The sequence below is a fragment of the Physeter macrocephalus genome, chromosome 15, assembly GCF_002837175.3.
Source record: "Physeter macrocephalus isolate SW-GA chromosome 15, ASM283717v5, whole genome shotgun sequence".
Classification (NCBI taxonomy): domain Eukaryota; kingdom Metazoa; phylum Chordata; class Mammalia; order Artiodactyla; family Physeteridae; genus Physeter; species Physeter macrocephalus.
This window is the reverse complement of record NC_041228.1, coordinates 32525025-32551254: the sequence shown is the minus strand read 5'-3', so window position 1 is coordinate 32551254 and position 26230 is coordinate 32525025. Positions and strand designations below refer to the sequence as shown.

General features: G+C 42.0%; 1 protein-coding gene across 4 annotated transcripts in view; it reads right to left on the bottom strand.

The window, feature by feature from the left end:
• Positions 1-26230, bottom strand: part of DPYS (dihydropyrimidinase) — an 80915-nt gene that overhangs the window by 16889 nt on the left and 37796 nt on the right. For all 4 annotated transcript variants that reach the window (XM_024129976.2, XM_024129974.2, XM_055091233.1 and 1 more), the window contains exon 7: positions 25923-26065. In XM_024129976.2, coding sequence (XP_023985744.1) covers positions 25923-26065 — 143 coding nt within the window. The remainder of the gene's footprint in view (positions 1-25922; positions 26066-26230) is intronic.

Sequence of the window (26230 nt, the reverse complement as noted above, 5' to 3'; positions counted from 1 at the left end):
CTCACTGCTCAGATCTGCCCCCTCCCTGCCCCAAGACTCTGCTCAAAAATCCTGGTCCCATGTCAATCATATCTCAATAAAGCTGGAAAAGAAAAGAAGAGAAGAAAATAGAAAAGAAAATAAAAGGAAATGAAACAGAAACAAAAGGGAAGGGAAGGGAAGGGAAGGGAAGGGAAGGGAAGGGAAGGGAAGGACCCGCTTCTGGTTCCTAGAAGCTGAGCCTGACAACCCACTGCAAAACCTTGCATTTTCCTCTGTGTTGTAGCATTATCTGAATCAATTGTAATGATCTCTCAATAATTACAGTGTTTTGGAAATAACAGAACACTGACTTACATGGAATGTAAACATCCAATCCTAAAGTTCTGTTGTGTACTTAGCATTTCTGGTGAACTGTACAAGCTCATTAGTAATAAATAAATAAATAAAGGAACATCATTATAATTATCATTCTTAGTTGTATCTTATCCAGTTAGATGAAACATTTGTTTATTGATACCTAAAAATACTTAGCAATACCAATATTATCAAAACGATTAAGTCCGCAGCTAAGTACTATTACACCATGTCCTGGATGGTAATGCTGAAATACAGCTGTGTAAGAGTTTGCCCAAGATTTATACAGCTTGATATTGAAGGAACATCTGAGAGGTTGGAATCACTGCCACTTTTTGAGCATACTGGTATATCTGTAACCCCGTCATAAGAAGATTAAAAAAATTGTGGTACATTTTCAATATTTGTTTTCAACAAAAAATAGAATGCAGTATCATCATAAGGTTTACAAAATTATTACAAACTGTATTTAAAATCTATTCATTACTAGTGTGGTATGGGAGACGTGGTCCATTACTGGAATGAACACCAGTTCAAAGTCACACAATTGCCTTTCTAAGGACACTTGTTGTTCCTTTGAACATGCTTCCTCCAAGGCAGAGGCCTTCTGTTCTAAGGCAGAAGCCAGAACATGCCTTCCCAGGCCCCTCTGCAGCTGGGGCCCAGTCATGTGACCTGGCCTCCTCCAAAATGGTGCCCCAGCACCATACTTTGCATGGCAAGCTGGTGACTCAGGAAGCAGGTGTCGCAGGATCCATGTTGGTGAAAGTAGAGATGGATCAATCCTGTTTTTCAGGCCAGCTGTGACAGGGGTTTAGCACTAGGGTCCAAGCCCTGCCTCAGCGAAGCGATCCATGGCAACTGAGCCCAGGGGCAGCACTGGGGCTCTCCACTGTCCTATGGTAGGCCTGGGGCATTGGTCCTGGCTACACAGCCTCTCAGCCTGGTCTTCTGGCCCTCCTGGAGATTCTCTGAGCCACTCAGTTCTTTTAATACATTCCTCTTTTGTTTAACCACCTAGCGTAGATTTCTCCTGGTTGCAGCTAAGAACCCTGCCTGATCCATCTTTTTCTTTCAACCATCTTAGAAGAAAGCAGGAACACACGTCTGGGCTCTAACTAAAACGGATTCAGTCAATGGGCTAACATGTTATCGTCCTAAGGTTCAGCAACACTGTGAGATAAACTGGAGCAGGTGACATGGAGCTTTGCAGTGCATTTCAGCCACACACGTGATCCTATTCTGAGAAATGCAGTGTAGCAAGCACTGTAGTTCCATCCCTTGGCATACACTCTCCCTTCCTCTGGTTTCGGCATTCCCCCAGTTTTTCTTTAAGAAACATCTCTCCCCCATTGGAGATATCTGGCAAGATGGTTAGGCATGGTGCCCTATTCTTCCCTAGCCAAGAGAGGGGGAACTGCATTGTTTCCCAGGAATTTGAATCTTTGGTAGAATGACAAAAAAAAATTTTTTTTAAGTGATTGGAGGGTGCATCCCTGAACACAGAGCAATTCCTGCTGCAGGCTGTCCAGGGCTGCCTTGAGGTCTGTTCTTTCAAAGCCTGGAGCACTGACTATTCCTTTGGTCTGTGAGCACCCCATGGCCTTCCCACAGAGTGCGTTTTTGCTCATCTGCGTGTAAGTTAGTTGCTATGGTTTGCAACCAAAGACCCTGACTGATAAAGACCTTGTCCTTTGGAGAGTAATTACTGTAATGAAGAGCCCATGGATGTCTCTGAGGCACAGTTCAAAAGGTCGGTGACTCAAAAAGAAACCAGAAACTATTTTCCACCAAATCTGTCCACAGAACAGATGCGAATGTGGGGCGGTGCTCTGATTCCACTCATAAGTAAAAGCAAAGAGCTGTGAGATTCATCATCAAATATTTTTCAAATTTAACAATATGACAGTCAGCTCAGGAGAGTAGAGAAATACCTTCTCTCTAATTACTGATTGGCTGGCTAGGCTGTTGGCCTGTCCTGGTGGTAACAGGAAGGACAGGAATGATTAAAGCCTTCCCATCTGGTAAGTGAAGCTGGGGTTCCTGGGCCATTAACTCTTCATTAGCAGATTCTCCGTGGTCACCCTGCCCCAAGGGAAAAGCTGCTCTTTGTCAAACTCGCTCTGAGCCTGTATCAAACGGGCACATCTCTCTGCAGAGGGGTGTCAAGGTTGTCTTACTGAGTCCCAATTATACACATCTCCAAGGCTCAAGCCGACAGGAAAGCAGAAGCCTTGAAGATAACATTAAGCTATTTTTCAACTTTGTCAATAACTTTGATACCACTCACATCACAGCTGCAGAAAAACATTCTGTCCCTTTGCAAATATCTTCCTATCAAAGAGCTGCATGCTCCTATAGATGAGAAAATCACTGAAGCAAAAAAACCTGCGGGAGACTGCCCGGTGTGCATTCAAAGAGAACACTGGGGAAAGGAAGAGAATTTCTTAAAACAATGTGGGTCTTCCTGACCCCAGAGAAATGACTTGCGTAGGTATTTTGTTATATTTCCTCCAACTCAGCCACTTTGTCCATGGCATGGATGGATCCTTACCAGGTTGCCATGCGAACCAAAAAAAAAAAAAAAAAAAAAAGGTTGAAAGAATCATATCAGGTCTATTAGTGGCTTCTTTAAAAATATACTTCATCTCTCTATATTGTGTTATATGACATCTTGTATATTCAACATGAAGGAACAGTAACCATTTAAAGCTTCCCAACAGCACCATGCAATAGACAAGGATGATGAGACACAAAAAGGTGAATAACTCACCCCATGTTACCCAGCTAGTAAGTTCATGCAGCTCAGGTGAGATAAAAGGTTGGGCTCTTAACCACTAGACAGTGTTGCCCCTTGAAAGCTCTATGAGAAGCTACTTGGAAAGCATGCAGTCAGTGAAAACATTCTTCATCCACCAGAAGACAAATGGGAAGCAGCTCGTTCCTTACTTCCTAGTGTTTCTTAGTCTGTTTTCTGTTTAGAGGCAAGGGATTTAGGATGCTATTAAAAATTCCTTAAACTGAAATTGGTCATTCTCCATGTGATCATGATGGAAAATAGTTTTTTGACGTGTGTTCCAACTATTTCAGACTAGTTCTTCTGTCAATTTCTTGGATGTGACAAGTTACATAAATGGGGAGCAAAGCAACCACATCTCTGGAAATGCTAAGTGGTGCTACTTCAAGTACATTCTCATTATTAAGCAAAGCTGCTGCTCGCTGCACCCATCAATCTTCCATCCTCTATGCAGACTTCTGCACCGCCTCCCACAGAAGAGAAAATGGGAATTGCTTCAGCCACATTATTAAATCTAAATGGGACAATAACTTGGAACTCTATTGGTGCTACATGGACGACAAAACAATACAGATTCATAATAATGCTGCCCAAACACTGAATTAAAGAAATAAACTGATCAGGCAAGCCGGCTATTTTGTCCTTGGAGTTATGTCATCCAGGTCATGGATGGTGGTGCAGACCATGGTTAGATAAATCTGGATTTAGATTCTAGAAAGTTGACCTTGGAAGTAGGTTCCACATCTTTCACCCCCTGTGCCCTGCACAGCACTGAGCAAAGAGAAGGCATTTTACATACATGTTTGTTTATCTAAAAATAAGTTATTAGCAAATTTTGACATTACTACTTAACATAAATATTTCATGTTCTATATACTAGTTTTCAGAAAGTGGGGAATTAAAAATAATTTAGTGTCTTGAAGGAAGAGGAGCTGAATGTGAATCAGCAAAAGCTAGCATGATACTAGGATGTATGTCCTATGAATATTAAACAGGTAAGTGCTTATAGGTGAGGTATGATTATTAGCTTTTGGAAGGTGAGGCTGTTGGCCTAACATATTGGTAAGAGTTAGAAATAACTTTCTGGGGTGGGGTGTGGACTTGGTCTTGTAATTACACTGTCACCCTTCCTGGGAGGGTGCCTTGCCCTTGGCAAGATGACATTGTTTGACAGACTATCTAGGGGCACAACTCGGGCAGAAAAAGATGTGGGTTTTCTACACAGGAATACACTGGGTAAAATTCACACAATATCCTTCTTGCAAACCAGAGTCGGCCAGGTACTTATGATTATGTTCAGCTCTAATACCATATTTTCGGAAGAAAGAAGACTTACTGGAATATAAAGGGAAGTCAGTAGGGTTCTCAATAAAGGGATGGAAAAGAGAACGCTGGATAACAGAAATGTCTGGGGCACTTCTAAACTTTACTCTTCTTTTTTGAGAGGAAAAAGATGACCTATTTTCCCTCCATCCCTGCTGAGGAAAATAAAAAGAGGTAGTAAGCAGAAACGCTGGCAGATGAAACGTAGTTTGACCCTGGAAAATAACTTCGTGACAATGGGGAGTGAGGTGTGCTAGTGAAGAACAAGAGCAAAGTCTGTGGCCAGGAAAGAGCTCCGTGGACACAGGTGGCCAATGAACTGTGTGAAATCCACCAGGATGGGCTCCAGCACCTCCTCAAAAGTCAGAGAGAATTTCCGGCTCTGCAATCCTAAGAACAGAGCCCTGGCCTCCAGCATTCCCGAGAAAGTGATGAGGCAAACAGCACATCACATGATTCTATTTCCAAGTCACTTCAGTTAGGGGCCCAGCAAGTTCCAGGTGTGGTCAATGTCCATTAAGCTATATTCTAGGTTCTTCCATGTGCACTGCCTCACCTAATCTCTCAAGGACTCATTATCTCCATTTAACAGACGAGGAAATGGAGACTGAGAGGGGATGAGTAAATTGTCCGAGTTACACAGGAAGTACGTGGTTGGGAGGAAATAAACACGGGCAGGCTGAACCCCCAATCCACCCTCCTTCCCCACGCTCCACCATCCGTGAGCACCCCCTGCTCCAAGGATGAAAGCACTACATTCTTCACTCATTAAAAAGGTTACCAGAACACCTGGAATTGTAATAGTGAGTATTTGCTTTCCATCTGGGCAAGAACTCTGGTGACACCTAATCATCTGTTTCCATCCTGGTGCACTGCAGCGTTTCATCGACCCTCGGAAAACAGAGCATTTTGGAGGCTCTGCCAGAGTTAGCACAGCCCCAAAGTCCCAATTAGCGATACGGTTGTCTAGTTCAAACTTGACTGGACCCAAAAGGCAGCTGCTTCGAGGAAGCACTGTCGGGTCACAGAGGCAGGCGCCGGGGTTAACGTGGTCACTGCAACATCACCTCTGTCTGCCTTGAGTGGGCATGAAGCTTAGAATCCAAGGTGCTGATGCGGAAATGCAGCCGGTGAAACTGACTTTGCTACACCACCGAGCCAGCCTCAGGGCAACTCATCCGTAATGAGGCACGGAAAGGGAGCGACACCCAAGGAGGGCCTGACAAGCTACCTGCCACTGCAGAGAGACATGGCAGAAACCCGCTGACTTGAGCAAACTGGGGTAGGAACGGCCAACGTTCATGGGGTGCTTACAGCCCCGGGCACTGTGGCAGAGAATCCACATGTATTAATGCTCTACATACAGCCTGTGACATGGGCATTATAATCAGGCCCATTTGACAGATGGGCAAATGGAAGCAAGCCAAGGTTCAGTAACTTGCCCCAGGTTACACTGTCAGTGAGTGGAGAGGCCAGATTACAAACTCCAGAGACCACATGTTAACCTCTGTGCGGTAGGTACGCCTTCCTTCCCTGCCTTTTTGGGAAGCTGTAACTTTGCAGTGTTTAAGAGATTAGACACAAGTCAACCAGGCCTGCTCTGAAACCCAGCTCTGCGCTTTGCAGCTGTGTGATTTGAAGCAAATGAATAACCTCTCTGTACCCCTCAGTGTCTTCACCTTAAAACAGATAACCACGCTGATAATGACATCTAGGCCTCAAAGGGTGGAAGTGAAGCAGCGACCAATTTGCAACTCAAATTATCTGCGGGCTCATCTGGTGTGAGAAGCCACCGGAGCTGAGCCTGCTCCTCCTTCCTCTGGGTCCTCCATCAGCCACTCTGAGCCCTGGGCCCAGTGTGCATTTGTCGCCATGACCAAAGTTTGACATCCACGCCACACCACCAAGGGCAGAGGCAACAAGAACAGGCACTGGTGTCACTCCGTGCTCCCTGTGGGGCCCAGCTTGCGCTTGTGGTTCCACCTCGCCTCTGCACTTCCCACTTGACCTCCGTCTTCCCCTCCCGACGGCTAACCGCTGGACTTCAAGCTCCAGCATCAGATGCAAAGACAGCAGCCTTGCAGACACTGATCAACCAGCTCCTACAGTTGTGAAAGGTCAAATCATATATACATACATGTATGTGTTTATCTATGTATGTATACATGTGCACATGTATCTACACACACATATATGTATATATGCATGGGTGCATGTGTGTATACATCTGTATCTGTATCTATATCTGTATCTCCAGGTGGTTCCACGTCTCTGTTTGAACCCTAACTGATATATCCTGGAAGGGTTGCTTCTGGGATTGTTTCTTGCAGGCATCTATCTCTCTTTCCTTCTTGCTTTGACATTTTCACTTGCTTTTCTTATATTTGCTAATAGCACCTCAGCGGCTAAGAGCCATGGCCAAGCCATCTATGATGAACATGACAATAATAAATAAGAATATTCAGTTGCAGCCTCTATTTCCTGCTTGCTTATTTGCCAAACCCTATGCTAACTCTTTTCACACATTATTTTATTTAATCCTTACAATCCAATGGAAGCAGGGTTTTTTAAATACCTATTTTATAAATGAAGAAATTGAGGCTCAGGGAAGCTGAGTAACTCACCTAAGATCATAAATAAGAGTCTATGTGCCTCAAAAACAAAGCACTTAACCACCATGTATTGCCTCCCACTGTAAGTGATCCATCCAGGACACAAGTCTGGAGCAAAATGCACATTTATATGAAATTTTACCCCATCTTCTTCCAGAAACACTAAAGCACCTTAAAAGGAAAACATAATGTGAGGTAGGATAATTAGGGAAAAAAAACAGAGCAGAGAAACTCTAGAAAAGAAGTTGGTACCAGGCACCTGTGGGTAGTTGAATTTAAGTCTATACAGATTAAACTCATTAGCATAAATTTCTATGCAAAACCTTTCCCGCAAAATAGGCAACCAAAGAATGAATCAATTTTAAGGCATACTGTCATGTTTTCTTTTAGACCTTGTGTTCAATTTATTCTCATAATTGCCAGAAACCACAAGTGAGGCATGGAAAGACTAGGAGGCTTGTCATACATTTAGGAATTAGAAATGCTCTTATATAAAAATAGAGCAACAACTTGGGTCTTCCATCATACTGCTGAAAGCCACGCTTGGGTCACTAAACTCTTCTTGTCTCTGGTTTATCACTTAAATAAATGAGGTAGATTACTAATTAGGCTTACAATGTTACCATAAAGAAAGTTAGGTTCTAAGAAATGAGTTTCCTAAGTCCAGAATGATAAGAACACTATTTCACAGCTCTGACCTACCAGCCATACACAACTCTATTTGCTTCCAGCTTGAGGCAAAAAAGAAAATGAAATGAAGTCAACTTGGTGGAACATTGTAGAAAATCTCTATCCATCTATGTGTTTATCTCATATTCCATTCATTTAACATGTATTTATTGATCACTACTCCATGCCACACACTTTTCTAGGCACTGGGGAGGCAGCAGTGAATAAAACAGACAAAAATCCTGACGGGAATTGAGCTCACACTCTAGTCAAGCCTATTTCTGAATTTGCAAGGACCTCTTTGTTATAAATATGACTCTAACATACGAACAAGGTCAGTTTTTCAGTTTATGCAAAACGCTTTCATGTAACTATAGCATTTATTTCTCAAAAGAACCTGGGGAGTTTGCAAGAAATAAGACAGACCCCTTTAAATGAAGAGACAAATAATAACACATTACCAAATGAAAAATGAACAAAGGGCATGAACAGATATTTCTTCATAAGGAAAAAAACCCAATGACTAATAAACACGGAAAAATATTCAACTTCCTTAGTGCTCAAATATATGCAATTTGTAGCTGAAAGGTAAAAATTTTTACCTGCGAAAGTAACAAAAATCAAAGGGAAAAAAAAAGGTTGTACCCAGAGTTGGTGAGGAACCATGAGGAGGTAACCACATACGCAGAGAACCCTTAAATGCATATACCCTTTGATATAGTAATTCTGCTCTTAGTAACTCATCCAATAGAAATAATCAAAAATTTGGATTTAAAATAGCAAAAGAAAAAAAATTTTTTTAAACTGTAAAAAGCAATCCAAGTTATAACTAAAATAAAGAAATTATATAGAGACCCTTCTCTGGAGACCACTGCCCCACAGGGTCAAACATCCAACACTGATTAATGGCCCTTCGCAATGTGACATCTAAAGGGCATTTTACCTAAACTGCAGGTACAACTGCACCCCACTGACACGCCAATCACAAACTAAATGTGAGGAAGTGGATATGCATAAACAGGAGTGAAACTATGATTGACAAAACAAACTGGAATTCTGGAGCTATTGTTGATTCATCTAAGCTTTTATTTTTTTTCTATAGGTCCTCACTTTATAAAAGTTATTTACTTTGACACCTCCCTGCTAGGTAGCAAATCTCTCGTGTCTTCCCACTTTGTATGTGATAATGATAATGATATTAATGTTGCTTAAAGTTTTACCATATGCCATGCACCATGTTGAAGGTAGTATCTCCTTCCAACAAGGCCCAGAGCTTGGCACTATGACTAGCATATCTACATTACTGTGCGTCTGAGAGGAAACTGAGAATTGAAAAGGTAACTTGTCCAAGGTCATGCAGCTAGTATTTGAGATTTGAATCTAGTGACCCACTTCTGCTCTGAATCCCATGCCCCTTAACTACTGTGCCACACACCCTGACCTTTTACCTTATATTATAGTTATTTGAAGAGTGTTTTATTTTATTTTACATAATCTGTCCAGTTAGGTCCTAAGTTATATAAGGGGAACACATTTCTCAGTCAACTTTGAGTATGATATTTTGCACCCAGTTGGCACTCAATAAATGCTTGGGTCATAAATGAACAAAGCTGCAGTTGTTTTGCAGTCATTTCTGACTCCTTTACCTCATTCAATTTTCTATCTTTCTCCTGGTTGTCAGGAGAATTTTTCCTCCTGGGGGGAAAAATGTCTTAAATCAATTTTTTCCCCCATTTTCCTTGCCATCACCTTGTTTGAGGCCTTATCCCCTCAAGCCAGACTCTACCAATAGCCTCCTGACCATTCTTCCAGACCCCAACCCATCCTGCCCACTCATAACCCTAAAATACTATTTAATCAAGGTTTCCCAACTGATGAGCCCAGATGCAAGATTGAAACTCTGAGATCCCAGGGTGACCAGGTGTGGGCAGAGCTCATAGGCTAGTCACCTTTGACCAAAAGTATTCTCCCAGGTGACAAGCAGTCCTGGTGTAGGCTGAGATTGAGGATTTGTCTGGACATGAGACTTTCAGTGCTATGGGAAAACTGGGAAGGTTCCAGGCAAACCAGGACAGTTGGTTTTGTTATATTGTCCTCCCAGTCTCCAAATCCCTTTCTCTTTAGTGCCGTGTACTCTACAAATAACTATTTTCTACGTATGCCATGTAAAAATAGGGAGGTACAGATTTAGATCAATTCAGATCCTCACACAAAGACATTCAATAGCTTGTGCTGCCTAAGAGAAAATCTTCTGTACTCAAACTACCATTCAAAGCCCTTGGCAGTCTGGCCAGGACTAATCTTGTGGCCTCCTGATCGCCCACTGAATTATCTTTTCCATTTTCCCTCATTTATCCCTGACTTCTCCATCTGGAGGGCTTTACTGCCCCCTGTCTACTTATCCAGAACCGTCCCCAAGGATTCAGCTAGGTCAAAGCCCTTTCCCAAGCCCAACCCGGTCTTCTGTGAAGGCCTGATGACCTCAACTCAGGACAGTTATTTGGAGCACTCATTGGCAGGAGTCAGGCACATGAGACCCTCCCCACTTCCTGAACTGATGTGTTGAGCGCTTCTAATTTTCCTCTTCCAAGAGTTATCTTATCCTTTCCCAAGTTTATATCTTGTCTGTCCAACCAGAATGCAGCCTCTTTGATGGCAGGTGTTACATCTTACATTTATGTCCCTCACAGCACTCAGCAATGCTATTTCTTCTACAGAGTGAGCACGCGATAAATACGTGTTTGTAGGTAACCGGTTAATACTTTCTCCTCCCATCCCCACCATGCGAGGAACTCAGCAACCCTTCCGCACAGATGAATGCTCCTATTTTCTGTGTGTGGCTAAACTGCTTTTTCGTTTTTGTGCCTCCAGACTCTTAGCTTTCCTTAAATGCCTGGGTAGGAGAATAGAACCAAGAGCAAAGTATAAACATGTCCCTCCTTGGTGATTAAAAAAAAAGGGGGGGGCAGAATCACATTGGGGTGGGGTGGGAGGAGGGGAGACAGGAAGGAAATATTATATCAGAAATGTAAAGAAACCACCTTTAAGAAATTCTGGAGATGGGGCTTCCTTGGTGGCGCAGTGGTTAAGAATCTGCCTGCCAATGCAGGGGACACGGGTTCGAGCCCTGGTCCAGGAAGATCCCACATACCGCAGAGCAACTAAGCTCCTGCGCCACAACTGCTGAGCCTGCGCTCTAGAGCCTGTGAGCCACAACTACTGAGCCCACGTGCCACAACTACTGAAGTCCGCGTGCCTAGAGCCCGTGCTCTGCAACAAGAGAAGCCACAGCAATGAGAAGCCCGCGCACTGCAGCAAAGAGTAGCCCCTGCTCGCTGTAACTAGAGAAAGCCCACGCGCAGCAATGAAGACCCAACGCAGCCAAAAATAAATAAATTAAATTAAAAAAAAAAAAGATTTCAAAAAAAAAAAATTCTGGAGAGACAGAGAGCATTCCAAATATAGGAAAAGAGATAGAGCAAAGGTAGGGAGAAAAGGGCTTCACAGAAAAGAAAACAATAAATAAAATGAAGCTGTCTATGTTAGAGTATGGCCAGAGAAACCTGCAGAAAGGCCTGGCACAAACGCCAAGCTCTGTGTGGAGGGGCAGCCTGTGTGACCCCCTCCAGAAGGCCTCCAGGGAGGTCGCTGCCCAGTCCCAATTACAGGACTGAAGTCAGGCACAGGGAACTGATGGAAAATTTCCTTCAGGCAACATAATCTCTGCATAAAAAGCAATGCTGATCCATTTCCCTTCCAGCCAAAAATAAATCAAGTTAGACAAAGGAAGTTGGGCAATAGGTTTAACGCGACTCCAGCTGCAGCTGCAAAATCAACTTAATGTACCTTCACTCTCCTTCCCCAGCTCTCTGCTTTGCACAGCCAACTCTTCTGGGAGGGCACCAAGTAGGTGTTCTGCAGGCACAGGAAATCTTTTAAATGGAAAATGTCCACTGTCCTCTGGTGTCCAAAGAATCCCCCAGCCAGCAGGATGTGCTGGGAAGTGAGATCCAGGCGCACTGGCAGATTTGCAGGGACCTATATGGCAAGTGCGTACTTGTCACCAAGGACAGAGCACGCAGTCTGCTGCCCTGCAGCCCAGCGAGGAAGCTCTGACATTGGATTCAGGGGTGCCCTGCTCAGCACCCCCAGCTCACCACTCTGCATGAACCTATATATATATACACATATAGAGATGTGTATATATGTACATATAAACTTAATCTCAGTTTATATATGATAAAGTGGGGAAATCAGGGCCAACATGCAAAATATGTGAGGCTGTAACCTGAGGCCCTGATGAATAGGAAACCGTTATATGTCTGTGTTCATGTGTCTTTGTTTGATGCTAATATTCTGTATTTCAGGGGTCCGGGATGCAGTTAGAATAACAAAATAGGTACAAAGCCAGGTCTACAGGTGGATATTTGCTGTGTCACCTCAGGGGACAGGAAGGGATCATAAGCCCAAGTTGTCTAAACCCACTTCCTACCACCCACACCCCATCTCCACATTCCATCCCACTCTGTTAGTGACAGCTGATCCCTGGAATGTCAGACTCGCAGCTCACAAAACAATGACTGCAACCAAAAAGCAAAAGCCACCACCTCTGCACTAACCCTGCCCCTGCCACCCAAGTAAGGAGTGAGATTCTGCCTCACTTGTGTCTTCAGCTGCCTACTGTGGTCTTTGACACATGGCAGGGGTCCACTATATGGCTCTTAATAACTGAATAAATGAATGCGGGACAAGATAAGAGGTAATAGAGACAAACGGAAAGTTCTGCATTTACTTACAAAGAATCGAGCAATTTTATATCTTTCTACTGGCAAAAATTTGACAGCAATTGATGTAAAACAAATCAGGGACTAGACAGATGTCCTATAGAAACTCTCACACATGTATACAAGGATGTACACACTGTCTGAAACAATGAAAGACTGGAAACAACCTAAATGTCTACCAGCATAGGAAGATATATAATCAATCATGCTATATTCATAAAATAGACTATGATACAGCAGTAGAAAGGAATGAAACACCTACACACATTTCGACATGGTTAGGTGCCAATAAACATAATATTGAGAAAGTTGCACAATAACATATATGGTACAATACATCCATGTAAAGCCAAAAATACACAAAATATATTTATTGTGTATATACTGTGCTTGGGAATGCACCTATATATATATATATATATATATATATATATATCGTACAAATAGGAAGAAATGCATGGGAGTAATAAACATCAAATCCAGGATCCAAAGTATTTATTGGGGGGAGGGGAGGAGATGGGCTTGGGAAGGTTAATACACAAATGTTAACTGCATTATTCTTTGTGACTTTTGTTTATATTAAATATTGCATCTTTGAAGAATTATGGACACTGTAAATTACTATCTGCTCAAATGGACTTAAAAGTGTGAAAGAAACAAACAAACAAACACCATTTAGCATAATCCTGTTATCTTAACATAAACACCAGAGAAGGCCCAATGTAAGTTTTTATACTATTGACTGAATAAATGTGATAAGCTATTAGAACTCCATGCAATTGCTCACATTTCACATTTTTAACCTCCAAATGGCAATTTCATAAGGTACATCGCAGAAAAAAATGTCATAAAGGAAATGCAAAGTTCTGCATTTAGTTGTAAAACCAATCCGCCTCACACGTTCCTGCTCTCGTGGTATTACAAGCAGAATCGGATCCAGTTCTGGGACTTGCATCTTTGGAGGGTGTGGACAAGTGTGTGTCAAGAGAAGGGTGAGCAGGTCAGGACATTGGGATTCTGCTAATCATGGACCTAAGGATCCACTGAGGGACCCGAGGATGCTTATCTGGTGATGGGATAATGTATTGGAGCCAGTATCTTTCTTCAAATGTTTCATTGAATGAATGAATGAACTATTATCTGAGAATGTAAATACATTCCTCATAGCTTCAGAGGCCGAACATGTTAGCAGCTGGAAGGAGGGAATTTTTAATGCAACCAAAGTAAGAACATCTAACAATTACAACCATCCCAGGAAGGACTGAACAGGTTGGTTAGGTAGTAAGTTTCCTAAAACTAGTACTAATCAAGCAGGGCTATAAGGAACTCCGTTTGGGGAGTTCATTGGACTTTGAGTTCCAAAGTCTTCTCTCACACTATGAGAACCAGTGCTTCTTAAACCTGAGTGAGGAACAGAATCCCCTGGGGGGCTTGTGGAAACACAGGTTGCTGGGGCTCTACCCCCAGAGTTTCTGAGACAGCAGGCTCTGGGAGGTGCCTGAGAATTAGCATTTCTAATAAATTCCCAGCTGATGCTGCTGGTCCAGGGACCACACTTTGAGAACCACCCCCTTCTCCTTTTTTTTTTTTTTTTTTTTTTTGGGCTGCACCATGCAGCATGCGGGACCTTAGTTCCCTGACGAAGGATTGAACCCGTGCCCCCTGCATTGGGAGTGAGAGTCTTAACCACCGGACTGCCAGGGAAGTCCCAAGAACCCCTGTTCTTTAAAAAAAAAAAAAAGGTAAATTAGCTTACATTAAGGTTTTTTGTTTATGTTTTGTTTTTTGAGCTTTGTTCAGGCCATTAGAAAAGACTGTGCTTCCCTAAATTACTCACTGCCTCCAAATAGACCTCCAATTGTGATCGTCTTCTAAAGAGAACAACGCATAGTAACTGATGCTTTCTCCAAAGGTCTTTGTAGGAAGCCATGCTCTTTGCTGTGCTTTAAGAATACAAGGACACTGGGATTCTTTTCAGGTACCGATACTAAATTTCCCTCCATCCATTTTCATTCCATCTTCTGACCCCTCCATAACCAAGGGCCCATGTTTTTAAGATAACTGGCCAGAATTAGAAATGAGTCTGGGACCAAAACACAGAGTCTTTTAACCCACAAAAGGATCCAATCTGGCTTAAGTCACATTCATGGCCAGGCCAGGTCTGGCAATGTTACTGGCCACTGACTCTGGAACGTATCCTTGTCAAGTACTGCTCTGGGGAAGGAGAAGGAAGAAGTGCCAAGAATTTTTTTTTTTTCAACTCAGAGGGAAAAATGTAAAATCTGGATCTTGAACGTGTTTCCGAAGCAGATAAACAAAGCCCAACCAAAATTTTAAAATCACATTTGTTCGCTGGCCCGAGACAAATAATATCTGGTTTAGTCACTCAGTAAATAATTATTGAGCTGCTATATATTCCTGGCACTGTTTTGGTACCTAGGGATACAGCTGTAAATAAGACAGGCAAATGCCAAAGACAGAAAAATGTATAACATATGTCAGGTAGGAAGAAAAATATAGCAGGTTAGAAAAGCCTATGCCTTTCATACAACCACCTCCCCTTGGTGCTTATTTGTTACCCAAATCCTAATGCTTAAAATAAACTATGCTTACTCTGGCAAAGGCAAATTGTCAACGATAGAATATGGATTCCTGTGGTCTGTCCCTAAGCCGCTTTTCCTGTATCATCTGAAGAAAATTGCAGCTATTAGTAGTGAAGTCCTTGGAAATCACTTCTAGTTCACTTGAAAGGTTCAGCTGCATAAGAACATGTTTAAATAAACAACCTGGAATAAATAGTGGTTAAAATTTCACCCATATGTAATCAGCAAGCTAACTTTTTTCATGCATAGTCCAAAACTTTTTTTTAAAGCAAATGTCTTCTGAAGGTCACAAAATGGATCTTAGGTGGTTTGTTGAAACTGTTTCATTGCAAATAATTTTTCAGAGGAGTCAGCTCTGGGGGCACATGAGTTCTGATTTAATCAGGTTATCTTAGCCTAAAGAATCCACTAAGCTCCTTAATTTTAGTCATTCTTGCTGCAAGTTGCAGGTGTGTAAGAAACACAAGAGATGGAGCTTTTACATGAAATATAATTTTAGTCCTGTTGGGTCTGAAGTAAGTCATTACTGCTTTTGAATCACAATTATAGTTAACAACAACTCCCACTTATTTCACCAATTGACCATCTACTGCCACTGACCACCTACTAGTACTGAGCACCTACTGCATGCCAGGCACTACTGAACGTTAATTATGTACCACGCATTTCGGATATTTTGTTTTTTATTTCATTTATGATGCCAAGCATTTTACATCCACTATCTTAAGCACAACAATGCTATCAGATAAACGTCAATCATCATCATCATCCCTATTTTACAAATAAACAGACTGAAATTCAGAAAAATTAAATAACATTCCCAAGGTCACATCCAGTTAGTATGAGGCAGACAGAGTAGGAATTGAACCCCAAAGCCTTTCTCTTTACGCTCTGGTTCGCTCTTGCCCCCAGCAGCTGAGAAGGTGGGCTGGATTTTGCGTGGATTAGCAAAAGTCATTTATTCCTCAAGAAACTTTGCTATCAGACGGAAGAGATATGGGAACATATGTATATGTATAACTGATTCACTTCGTTATAAAGCAGAAACTAACACACCATTGTAAAGCAATTATACTCCAATAAAGATGTTTAAAAAAATAACAACAACAACAAAAAGAAACTTTGCTATCATTTGCCAGAAAACTGTCAAAATTACTCTATAAATCTATGGTAACTACTCTGTGGCGGGTCCTCGGAGAGCTGCGCAAAAGCAGAGCCTTGGTCAACCTTCACCTGACGCCATGCTGCCCCCATGAACGTCTGCAAGACAACACGGTGAAAAAGCATGGCATAAATTGTCCTCATTTCCAGCCACGCACATGGTACAAGGCCTGGGTCTCTCTCCCCTCCTCCCACATGATGCGATGGTGTGGGTTTGGGGACTGGGAGAGGAGTGAGTTATAAACAGTCTTAGAAACAGGCATTAAAAGCAGAGTTTTCAGGCTTCCCTGGTGGCGCAGTGGTTGAGAATCTGCCTGCTAATGCAGGGGACACGGGTTCGAGCCCTGGTCTGGGAGGATCCCACATGCCGCGGAGCAACTGGGCCCATGAGCCACAACTACTGAGCCTGCGCTTCTGGAGTCTGTGCTCCGCAACGAGAGGCCGCGATAGTGAGAGGCCCGCGCACTGCAATGAAGAGTGGCCCCCACTTGCCACAACTAGAGAAAGCCCTCGCACAGAAACGAAGACCCAACAAAGCAAAAATAAATAAAATAAATTAATAAACTCCTACCCCCAACATCTTAAAAAAAAAGAAATATATCAAATTTCTCCAAAAAATAAATAAATAAATAAATAAACTCCTACCCCCAACATCTTCTTTAAAAAAAAAAAAAAGTTTCAGGTTGACCAACATTTACAAGCAGAGACACGGTAGTTGTGTTTATGTGCCTGTGTGTGAGTGCGTGCTAGCATGTGTGTGTGCAAACGCTTCTTTTGAGAAGGAAGATGATAGTGTACAAATTAGTTAAATGATACACGATGTGCAACTTCAAGGGAAAATGCTTAGTAGCTTCCGTGAAATAGTCACTGATAACATAGCTGTAATAATCAGCCACAGTCATCACTATCCACCAAAGGGCACCTCACTGCCTATTTCTTCTTTTTCCCCATGTCCCACACTCCCCGCTAACCAAGGATGAAATAGTCATTCTTCTCCTTTTCACACACAAGGCCCTCTCTAGAACTCAGAGGGGCGCTTTCATTAAGCTGCAAGTCATTACTCTTCTCTGAATATAGTTAAATTCATTTATCTCTATCTTCAATGAGAACCAGAAGGAAATTAAGCAGGAAAGACAGCACAATGCCTTCAAGAATGGTGTATTCAAGGTCGAAGCCTGCCATAATTGAGTTAAAAATAATAAACGAAAATAACTGTGAGCAAAGTGTGCCTGCTTTGCAAAATACAGTCCAGCCTAGAAGTCTTCATTAAATGTTCCAGTGCACACAGTGTGTTAGCTGTGTGTTTGTGTGCTTGAGATTCTGTGAGATACCCTACCGCTCATAAATACTGAAAAGGGACAGTTGCCATGGTAACTAAGTGCTATTTAATGAATACAGAAGAACGGAAGCTCATAGGATACTCTTAAATTGCCAGAACATGAGTTATTGCTGCTGCTATAGGCTTGCAAGTAACTCACATGCCATCGTCTCTAATAACGTTTTTAACAAGTTGGCCAATTTGACTGGTCTCTGTATTTACCACATGATACCACAAGATTCTGTCTTGACACTACATGAAAATCATAATCCTGATTTCGTCCTCCTGACTCTAAGCTCCAAGATATCCTACAGAAATGGGCCAAACATTTAGATAGGCAATGTGTCCTTAAATTTCAGGCTCTGACCCGAGTAGTGATGTGTTAGGGCACATACCTCTGTCACAAGCAACAGGCACTGGCTCAATGGGCCGTCACACTGAATACAGCAGACTCTTTTTACTTCCAAAAAAGATGAATACTCCACATGCACCAAATGCAGTTTGTTTTGATTGTGCAATGACACAGAAGAGCTGTTGCAGTTGATTTTTGCAGGAACTTTTTACAGGCTAGTAATGTCTTAAGTAACCTTTCAACAGGGTGTCCAGACCTTCTCTACAGATGCCCACTCCCAATCCTCTCTCGGCATCCAGCACCACATGTCAGATCCCTTGCCCTGGAATTATCCGGCTTCTTATAAGTTTAAAAGAAAAAGAAACATGGCTGCACTGCCTATCTTTCCCTTGATCTCCTTCAGCAACTTTAATGCAGTCCATTTTTAAGGTTACAGATTGTGTCGCAAGCATACTTCCACATGCCATTAATAAGTAATGAGAATTTAAAAAAAAAAAAGAAAGGAAAACATCTATGTTCCATGAAGCCAAACATCATTAGCAAACGCATCCATCCTCCAGAGGCTGGCTTTTTCTTGCATAACCAGAAGCTTGAATGGCCTGGTTGGGGCCCTTGGCTCAGTGTGGGCTGTGGGCGCCCCCTTCAGGCTCTGGGGTGAAATGCACATTGCTGTCATTTGACATACTAACTAGTCAGCAGGGCAATTAATTGCTTTTGCTAAAAACCTTTCAGGAAATTTCGAAGGAAAATTCTGTTCAAACTCTAATGCTGTGGTCAGACAGAAAGCCTTCACATCACCAGCCTTTAGCTAATATTAAAATTAGATAGGTAAAATTAAAAGGAGTATCTTGCAAGAAAAAAAACCCTGCAGATATATCTATTTGTTCATTTGATTAAATGATGCTTCTTCACTAGATGAGCTCTCTTTAAAATTGCCTGTGTCTGTAATGAACAAGATTAAAACTGGAGATAGGCAGCCCACGACCTCCTCATCCTCCACTCCCTTCCATAGCCTGAACCTGTTCTTTCTGCTTGTAACCCCCGGCCTTAACTGCCTCCACCCAGACCCTGCTACCAATGCCTCAGTCTACCTCACCTCCATGTTTAGCCTTGACTCTCAAGGTCAGAAGCCTCATTTCCTCTCCTCTCTAATGTGACCCTAGGTCCTATGCCAATGACTGCACTGGTGCAAGACTGATCTTTCCTCCCTGGGCTTCCGTGGCACCTTGTTTCTGCCTCCCACGTGATATCCTTAACACATTCCCCCTGAGGCTGAGACCCTTTGACTTTATCTCTTATCTCCTCTCCATAGACTGTCAGCTTCCCAAAGGCAGGGCCTGGCTCTTGTACAGCCTTGACCCTCATGCCTGGCTCTCAGCGATGCTCCTTGATGACTGAATGAAAGAACCAGGAAGATAGCTCTCTGTTAACTTCATTTTCTTCTCTTATTTATACAAGAGCTGCTTAAAAAGCTAACTGTGCCCCAACCTCAAAAATGAAGGGGACACAAGGAAAAGAAGACCCATGAAGCAGTTCTTTCTTCTTTCCTTAGAGAATCCTTTCTCCTTTATTCATTTCAACAATTATCGATAACTTGCAATATGTTAAAAGTGCAGTGGTGGCTTCTCTTGTCGCGGAGCACGGGCTCTAGGCGCGCAGGCTTCAGTGGTTGTGGCGCACGGGCTTAGTTGGTCCGCGGCATGTGGGATCTTCCCGAACCGGGGCACAAACCCGTGTCCCCTGCATTGGCAGGTGGACTCTTAAACCACTGCGCCACCAGGGAAGCCCCTAACATGTTGATTTGATACACACTTACATATTGCAAAATGATTACTGCCAAAGCACCTCCATCATGTCACATAATTACCATTTCTTTTTTGTGGTTAGAACATTTAAGATCTACTCTCTCAGCAACTTTCAAGTATACAATAGAGTTTATGCCACGTCTTAATCACATCAATCTTCCATACAGTGTGGAACCTGTATCCTTCTCACTCACCCCTTCAACATTTACTGTGTTTCTACTCTGTGCTGAACTGGGTCAGACTCTGGGGTTGGAGAATCAATTAAAACATAAAACTAGAGCATAATTCCCCACTCCTTAAGTGTGGGCTGTGCATAGTGACTTCCTTCTAAGAAGTACAATATGGAAAGGGGAGGAAACGACTAATCGTACAGTGGAGAAAACAGACGCAGCTGATCCAGGTCAACAACGACGGTGAGAAGTCACGTTGATAGCAGGTACCCTTGAAAGGCTGTGATGAAAACAGTACTTTGCCTCTATGGTCTTCCTCCCCAAACCCATAACCCCAGGCTAATAATGAGAGAAATGTCAAAAAAAAAAAAAAATGGAAATAGAGAGACATTCTGTAAAATACCTGACCAGAATTCCTCAAAACTGTCAAGGTCATCAAAAATAAAGTCAGAAACACACAGAACAGACTTGTGGTTGTCACAAGAGGGAGGGATGGAGTGGGAGGCTGGGGTTAGCAGATGCCAAGTGTTATATACAGAATGGATAAACAACAAGGTCCTACTGTACAGCACAGGGAACTATATTCAACATCCTGGGATAAACCATAATGGAAAAGAATATAAAAAAGAACATATATATGTGTGTGTGTGTGTGTGTGTGTGTGTGTGTGTGTGTAACTGAATCACTTTGCTGTACAGCAGAAATTAACACAACATTGTACATCAACTATACTTCAATAAAAATAAAAAAATAAAGTCAGAAAAATTCTCAGAGACCAAAGGAGCCTAAGGAAACATGATGACTAAATGTCATGTGGTGTCCTGGATGAGATCCTGGAATGGAAAAAGAATATTAGGCAAAAACTAAGAAAGTCTCAAAGTATGAACTGTAGTTAATAATGTCATATCAAAACTGGTTCATTCATTGTTAGCAAATGTATCAGAGTAATGTAAGATAATCATAACGGCAACCCACTGTGGGGCATTTGGGAGTCTCAGTGCTAACTTTGCAACTTTTCTGTAAATCTAAAACTATTCTGAAACAACACATTTATTTTTAAAAATGGAATTAGACTTCAAGAATGTTAACGAGGGAGAAAGACAGGGAATAAAGGCTGTGACGCAGCGTGGTCGGTGGGCGTGCGGCGCTCCAGAGAACGCAGCCTGCGAGGCGAGGAGAGGGAGACAGTCACGGCGGTGGGGTAGTGGCTGGAGACAGGGGGAAGCTATGGGTGACGTGCGGACAGTTAGCGAAGGCTTAAAATATTGTCTCGCACCAGACAGGTCCTCCTTGAGGTCATCAGCATAAATTTTGGCCAGGAACAGCCAGCTCAGATGAGCAACTTTCTCCTAACAAGCAGGCCAAGAGTAGAGAAGGCTGGTGCTATTATCGACCTGGATTAAGGGATCAGCATTCAGTTTCTGTCAAATTCTCTCTTTTGATTTGAACTATGATAAATGCACTTTCTCCTTGTTCAAATATGTATTCCTTTTCAAAGGTGAGGGAGAAATGAAAACACTCAAACTGTCCGGTCTAATTCTTAGCAAGGTGGAGAGCCATGGAAAGGCCATTCCCTGTGGATCTTCTTTTTAACCCTACACCTGGGTATCTCCAGCAGCACCAGCCTTAGTCTCCTCCGCTGTTGTAAAGTCTGAGGACAACACCAGCTCAGGTGTAAAGCACTGTCTTCCTTAGACAACTGGACAAAGAAAAATGACCTGAACTCAAGGTTGTGAATAATTCACTTCCTTTACTTATCACATATATTGTTGCTTGGAGGATATTTATGGGCTGTGATTATGTCTCTTTGAGTCATGTTTTCAGACTATATAAATTTAGACCACTCTCTCACCAGTGTTAGCTACTGATTTCTATAACATTCTTTGTCCTCCTTTTCCTAGTCAGTTGTTTCAGAATAGCCCTTAATGATCCAGATGTTTAGTTCTTATTCTTTTTTAAGATCTATATACTACCTGCTTAATTTCCTTCATTTCTAGCCTAAGAATAACTAACTTAAGGTCAAGCTAAAAAGCCTCTGTGCTTTTAAGTTTCTATCACTTTCGCTCATCGGTTCTCCAGTATTTCTTATATAATATCTGTCCTTCACTTTGTAACGGTAATGATATCAGAAAATTAAATATTTAAATTTTTATATATGTGTCTTTTAGGAAAATGATACATATTGGCATGTGAATTGGCATGTGCTGAGTCTTCTCTATTGCTGTCTGCTTATTGTGTATAACTAAGCGCTAAGCATAAAGAAAACCAGCACAGCCCAAGAGCCTGACGTGTAGATCCTGTTCCCAGCTCATCAGTGCCAAGCTGGAGAACCCAGACATGTCATTTAAGGTCTCTGAATGTCCGTCCACTCTCTCATCTGTAAAATGAGATGTTAATAATTTTTATGCCTACTTCAGAAGGTTTTTGTTAGAATCTCATGAGAAATGCAAAAATGTTTTGTAACCTTAGAAAGCGTTACCCAAAATACTAAGGTTATTTTATATTTATCTAGTTGGGCTGGAGGCAGATGAACCATAGGATTCTAGTTCTCTGACTCTCGGAGACTTTTAAAAAACTGGAGACCTTTTTGTTTTTCTTTTCTTGTTTTAATGTCCTTTTGAAACACGGAGAAATATTATCTTTACTTGGGAGGATGTTTTGAAATGGTCTAGCCCTCTTTGGATTTCTTTGACTTATATCTTGCTTCTGCAACCCCTTAAGAATTTTCTCTAGGCCACCGTCAGAATTTTATGCACTATCCTTATTCATCTTTTTCAGTGTGAAAACTGCAGAATGTGAGAAATGGGATAGAAGGGGTGGTTAAGAGGAGCCTCCACAGAATAATGAATCTGGAAGAACACAGACATACCTTGGAGACACTGTAGGTTTGGTTCCAGAGCACTGTAATAAACTGAATATCACAATAGAGCCAGTCACATGAATTTTTTGGTTTCCCAGGGCATATAAAACTTATGTTTATACTATACTGTGTCTATTAAGTGTGCGGTAGCATTATGCCTAGAGAAACAATATATATACCTTACTGAAAAATTATTTTATTGCTAAAAAATGTTAACCATCATCTGAGCCTTCGGCAAAGTCCTAATGTTTTCGCTGGTGGAGGGTCTTGCCTGAATGTTAAAGGCTGCTGACTGATCAGAGTGGTGACTGCTGAAGATTGAGATGGCGGTGGCAATTTCTTAAAATAAGACAACAATAAAGTTTGCCACACCGAGTGACTCTTCCTTTGATGAAAAAATTCTCTGTAGCATGCAGTACTGTTTGATAGCATTTTACCTACAGCAGAACTTCTTTCAAAATCGGAGGTAATCCTCTCAAACCCTGCCTCTGTTTTAGCAACTAAGTTTACAGAATATTCTAAATCCTTCGTTGTCATTTCAACACCTTCACAGCATCTTCATCAGGCGTAGATTTCATCTCAAGAAACTACTTTCTTTGCTCACACATGAGAAGCAACTTCTCATCCATGAAAGTTTTATTATGAGATTGCAACAATTCATTCACAACCTCAGGCCCCACTTCTATTTCTAGCTCTCTTGCTGTCTCCACCACATCTGCAGTGACTTCCTCCACTGTAGTCTTGAACTCCTCAAAAGTCATCCATGAGGGTTAGAATCAACTTCTTCCAAACTCCTGTGAATGATGATATTTTGACCTCTTCCCATGAATCACGAATGTTCTTAATGGCATCTAGAATGGTGAATCCTTTCCAGAAGGTTTTCAACTGACTTTGCCCAGATCCATCAGAGGACTCACTATGTATGGCAGCTATAGCCTTATGAAATGTATTTCTTAAATAATAAGACTTAAAAGCTGCAATTACTCCTGATTCATGAGCTGCAGAATGGGTGTTGGGTCAGCAGGCACGAAAACAACAGGAATCTTGCTGTGCATCTCCATCAGAGCTCTTGGGTCACCAAGTGCATCGTCACTGAGCAGTCATATTTCAAAAGGAATCTTTTTTTCTGAGAAGTTGCTCTCATCAGTGGGGCTTAAAATATTCAGCAATATCCACAGATGTGCTGTCATCCAGGCTTCGTTGTTCCCTTTAGAGAGCACAGTCAGAGTAGATTTAGCATAATTCTTAAGGGCCCTAGGATTTTCAGAATGGTAAATGTGAGTACTGACTTCAACTTAAAGTCACCAGCTGTATTAGCCCCTAACAAGAGAGTCAGCCTGTCCTTTGAAGCTTTGAAGCCAGGCATTGACTTTTCCTCTCTAGCTGTGGAAGTCCTAGATGGCATCTTCTACCGATATAAGGCTATTTCATCTACGTTGAAAATCTGTTGTGCAGTGTAGCCACCTTCATTAATGATCTTAGCTAGATCTTCTGGGTCACTTGCTGCGTTACCTTGTGCTTTTATGTTACGGAGATGACTTCTTTCCTGAAACCTCATGAGCCAACCTCTGCTAACTTCAAACTCTTCTTCTGCAGTTTCCTCACCTCTCTCAGCCTTCATAGAATAGAAGAGAGTTAAAGCTCTGGATTAGGCTTTGGTTTAAGGGAATGCTGTGGCTGGTTGCATCCTCTATCCAGACCACTAAAACGTTCTCTGTATCAGCAATAAGGCTGTTTCACTTTCTCATCATTCGTGTGTTCACTGGAGTAGCACCTTTAATTTCCTTCAATAACTTTTCCTTTGCAGTCACAGCTTGGCTAACTGTTTGGTGCAAGAGGCCTAGCTTTCAGCCTATCTCGGCTTTCAACTTGCCTTAATCATTTCTAGCTTTTGATTTAAAGTGAGAGACGTGAAACTGTTCCTTTCACTTGAACACTCAGAGGCCACTGTAGGGTTATTAACTGCCCAAATTTCAATGTTGTTGTGTTTCAGGGAACAGGGAGGCCTAAGAAGAGGGAGAGAGATGGGGGAACAGCCGTTTGGTGGAGGAGTGAGAGCACACACAAGTTCACTGTCTTACAGGGGCTCAGTTTGTCCCCAAACAATTACAATAGTAACATCAAAGATCACTGATCACCACAACCAATGTAATCATACTGAAAAAGCTTGAAGTATTGCAAGAATTACCAAAATATGATGCAGAGACACAAACTGAGCAAAAGCTATTGGAAAACTGGTGCTGATAGACTTGCTCCACGCAGGTTTGCCACAAACCCTCAGTTAGTTAAAAACATGGTATCTGTGAAGTGCAATAAGGTATGCCTACATAGACGTCTGTTTACTACAACATAACCCTTAATAGACTTTGAATAAATGCCTATTCAGTAAAGGTAGAAGGTCTTATCGTATCCCTGTTTGCACACATACGCGTGCACGCACACACACAAGCAATGTTAAAGTATGTGGGGTTTTCTCCCTTACAGCGGCAGAGTTTATGAAAAACAGAAATCAGGATGCAGGTGTTGTCTGTGCCAACATCCGATAAGGAAAAATTAACAAAGCTTCAGCTTCTATTGAATACTTTTCTGAATTGGTGGAATCAGCCAAACCTGCAATACTCACATAGAATTATGGAAATTGGAAACAAAAAGCCCAAGCCTACTGGGAATGACAGGCTCAAGATGAACTCAGCTGGAAAATTTGGCTAACTAAAAGTGACATCCTTTGTGCTGGAATTTTTCTATCTGGAAGCTGTAAAAAGGCTGTAATTATTTCGAGTTTTCAATGCAGCCCCTTTCAAACGAAGCCTTTCCTTTTCTTCATTGCTCTGCACCTTTCCTCCATGTGAACTCAGGCGTTTGCCAAGCACTGAAGTGGGAAATTCACACTGGTTTCATACACACATGCAATTCCAGGGAACGGGAAGCAACACGACTTTTGCACTCTCTGTGCCGAGGAAAACAAAAGAATGTTTGTACATCAAAACCTTGATCTCGTGCATAGGCTCAACATACCTGAGCCTGGCTAAATAAATCGCCTCATAAGAAATGGCTGATTAAGGCCAATGAAAATTTCTTTGCAAGTTAGTGCTTTTTCTCCATGGAGAAGCCAACACAAAAACTTAGACTCACCTTGTGGCTTTTGGGTCCCAAATCACAATGTCAGCATCTGAGCCCACAGCTATTCTTCCTTTTCTGGGATACAGATTAAAGATTTTAGCTGCATTTGTGCTGGTAACTGCCACAAACCAGTTTTCATCCATTTTGCCACTGTGCTGTAAAACAATTCAAGGAAGAAAATACATTTCTTTTTCTGATAAATGATAAAATACTAAAAATCTCCTGTCAATCAAAGTACAAGAATTTTATCTCTTAGAACCAAATAAAATCGCACCTAATTTCTTATGTCGTGAAGCCAAACACACCTGTGAATACTGATC